The 3,528-nt window shown below is 29.8% G+C and overlaps 1 protein-coding gene across 1 annotated transcript; it reads right to left on the reverse strand.

Annotated features, from left to right (window-relative positions):
• Positions 1-789: 789 nt before the first annotated feature.
• Positions 790-3,195, reverse strand: LOC137815441 (uncharacterized). The gene is made up of 6 exons (XM_068618570.1): positions 2,563-3,195; positions 2,321-2,423; positions 2,119-2,184; positions 1,769-1,924; positions 1,159-1,255; positions 790-1,044 (listed from the first exon to the last, which is right to left on the reverse strand). Exons 1-6 carry the CDS (start codon positions 3,068-3,070, stop codon positions 922-924), a joined length of 1,053 nt encoding a protein of 350 aa, XP_068474671.1. The 5' UTR covers positions 3,071-3,195; the 3' UTR covers positions 790-921.
• Between the last annotated feature and the right edge of the window lie 333 nt (positions 3,196-3,528).

Raw genomic sequence — 3,528 nt, forward strand, 5'->3', positions numbered from 1 at the left:
ATTTACAATTCTAATTTGACCAATATAATTTTAAAAGTACTTTCTATTATAAAAAAGTTATATTTTTTTTAATCTCATAATGTGACGCAGAATTATCGATATATCAAAACTCATAAAAAAAAATTATATTTTGGAAGCAAGTGAATCTCACTTGATAGTTTTGATTACGTATACCACTAAAAAATATTATTTTGAAAAAAAAATAAACTACATCTATTTTACAACCTATTATAATATAATAATATTTTAAATTAAAAATAAATTAAATATTAAAAATATTATTTTGTTGGATTGTTAAGTGAGTGTTTTTTAAATGAGTACGGTGATAATCCCTATAACTATATACAACTATTGATGATTTAAACAAAAATATAATATAAGATAAATTTATAATTAAATGAACTAATTTTAAAATAATAGTATTATTGATTATAAAGTGAATATTTATATTTTGACATCTCTACTTTGTATACAAATTTTGATTTGGTACCTTTTGAAAAAAAAATAATAATAAAAATTAAATTTATAATTTAATAATAATGTCCACGTGCATATTCATATATTTGCTCCCAGCAGTTCTATGAAATGACAGTGATTTGATAAAGAAAAAAAAAACAATTTTGTGAAATGACATGGTTTGAGTTTCTGCAATAAATTATTTCTCCTACTTCCCTTAATCATGGTTTAATAATTAAAAGTAAATGTTTAGACGAAGATTAGTAAATGCTGGTCTCACAACGTGACAATAATGGGCGAAGAAAAATTAAAAATGTTAACGACGCGCGTGCTGAGAAAAAGGGAAAATTGTTTCACTTTCGAATTGTTGGAGTTCTATATTTTACGAAACAAAAGTAAATAAGGAGAACATCTAGATTTTGCTATTTCAAATACATTAAACTTTTCTGGTTCGTTGGTTCAACATCAAAGCTCATCATGATCATCGTCGCTTTCTTGGTGCCCATCTGCATGAACTGTACTGTAGAAAATAGTTTCATGATCAAGCATCTCTTGAAGTGTCAACTGTCTATCTCCATTATCATCAGCCTGCACCATCAAACACAATCCATAATCTCTCACTTATTCAAAACTACCTTTTCCTTAAACATGTCTTCATGCAATTAGCACACCTTTAGAATTCATAGATAGGTGGTAACTAACCTCATTCATTAAATAGCATGTGAAATATTTAGCATAAGCTATCTCGCCAGGGTAGATATAAGAAAGAATTGGTAACAATTCTTCTGGTGACAAAAATCTGCCAAATATATAGTAATAGTAAAATTTTATCATAAACAGGAGTAATAATAACACTAAACCATTGCTATCATATATATATATATATATATATATATATATAAATACATTAAGTTTTACTAAAAAAATTATTAAATAAAATCAATTTTAATAACAAAACGTAATTAGTTATTATATAAATATATTATTTTAAAAACTAAAAAATTATTGATATATAAAATAGTTTTTATTTTAATAAAATTTATAAACTAGTTTTTAAATTGGTATCTAATTAGATACTAAAATTTAGCTATTAATTATTTTATATTCTAAAGTTGTTGAGTAAAACTTTGATAACTAATTAAATATCAATTTATAAATTTTATTAATAATAAAAATTAATTTTAGATATAAAATATGAAAATTTAGTATAATTTTTTTTTAAAAATTTAGTTTTTATTTAATGATTTTTTTAGTATTCAAAATATTAAATAATTATTAGAAATTTTTTGAGAAATATGAAAGAAAAACTTACTGATCTTTGTTTACATCAAGCTGTAAAAATTTGTCTTTTGGAGAAGGTACAATTCCTCCATTAGTTTCAAAGGTCATATAACTTTCGTATGTATTGTATACATGGTTTTCAAATTCACCAAAGTTCATTTTCCCATCTTTTTCATCGTCCATGCGCCTATTTCATAAACAAAGCAAAATATAAGCTAAGTCAATATGCTTGCACTGTACAAGAATTTAGGGACCCAAATTTCCAGTCCCTTCCTCATTCACAAATTTGAACTTGTTTCATAATATGGACCAATTAGAATGAAAAGGTAGTTTAAAAAACAAAAGATATTTCACTATTTCATTTAAAAAAAGAAGGCTTACTTTAGTCTATCTCTCAACATCCACTTTTGCGTTTCTTGATTTTGGCTATCTTCTGGATGCAAAAAACTGCAAAAGGAGACGGATTTCTTCGGGTCAATTTCATTGCAGAAATGTAAAACAATTTCAACATGATGTAACCCACAAATAGATGTTGAAAACAGCATAGAAAAGAGAAAAGAAAAAGTGATCAATTAATTTATACTCTCTAAGTTCGGTGAAATTCAGAAGCCCGTTGTGATCAATGTCTGCAACGTTAAATCTTTCGTTCCACCATCCTGCTTCGCCATGTAGCATATTGTTTTCCTCTGTTTTAGCATATAGTAAGAATTCAAAATGGTTAAGTAAAAACATGAAGAGGAATTTGTTTGATTCCTGAGAATGAATGAAGGTGGTTGAAGAACAGAACAGAAGAGAATAAAAACCCAATGATAAAAACCTATTTACCCATATGCTTTTGAGAAAACTGAGGTAAATACTCCTTAAAAGAAACGGCCAAATCCCCATTGTCGTCTTTGGAATCCAACTCTGCTTGCGTGAGATAATCTAATCTGTCTGTTGCTCGTTGAGTAATCCAAGCCTCTAACTCTTCGAAACCAACCACCCCATCTTTGGGTTCTCTATCTAACAAAGGGAACAAGATGATCAACCTTAACGTGGTGTTCAATTTTCCGCCAGAGGTAAGATATTGGTATGTCCCTGCAACATCAACAGGCGCAGTGGTACTGTCCAAATTGGAGGAGGTACGAGGAGAAGGTTCCTGGGGAATGGTTTTCTTTACAACCTCTCTCCCATTATTTGTCACAAGAGGGTCAAAACTCGGTGCCCGTTCAAGTAGCTTGTACCCGAACCTGCGATTGAGGCGACTCTTTGGTGCGCCCAGGCTCAATGGGGACAAGCATTTGTAGAGCAACACGGCGGTGGCTATTAGGATATAAACCACCGCCTTTGACATCTTCGGGTGCTGCCTGAGTTTTGAGGCTCTCAGGGAAGAAGCTATGAAGAAGGAACAAGAAATAAAATATGGAGAGAAGAATGAGAGGGAAATACGGTTATTGATGGTTGGAGGCAGTTTAATTAGGGAACATAGAATCCTGTTCGAATGAGAACACCTGAACTAAACTTGCCCGATTTTGCAATGTTTATTTATATAACAATTTTCAAGCACACATGAATGGCTCTAAATCCTTTTGCTTGCATTAGCAATTACCAATGTCATATCTACTCATTGTTTTTCAATTAACCTTATCTACGTGTCCCCATATCTTTTTTTCTCCACTGTTTCTAATAATTTTGTAAACGATCAAGCCAAATTGAATTGTAATTTCAAATCATGTGTGTCATTGCTTGTCTGTGGTAACCTTAAAGATATTGTGGGGTTGTCTTAGTTCTCCAATTAGATCATTTTGTGTT

This window comes from Phaseolus vulgaris, chromosome 1 (genome assembly GCF_000499845.2).
Source record: "Phaseolus vulgaris cultivar G19833 chromosome 1, P. vulgaris v2.0, whole genome shotgun sequence".
Classification (NCBI taxonomy): domain Eukaryota; kingdom Viridiplantae; phylum Streptophyta; class Magnoliopsida; order Fabales; family Fabaceae; genus Phaseolus; species Phaseolus vulgaris.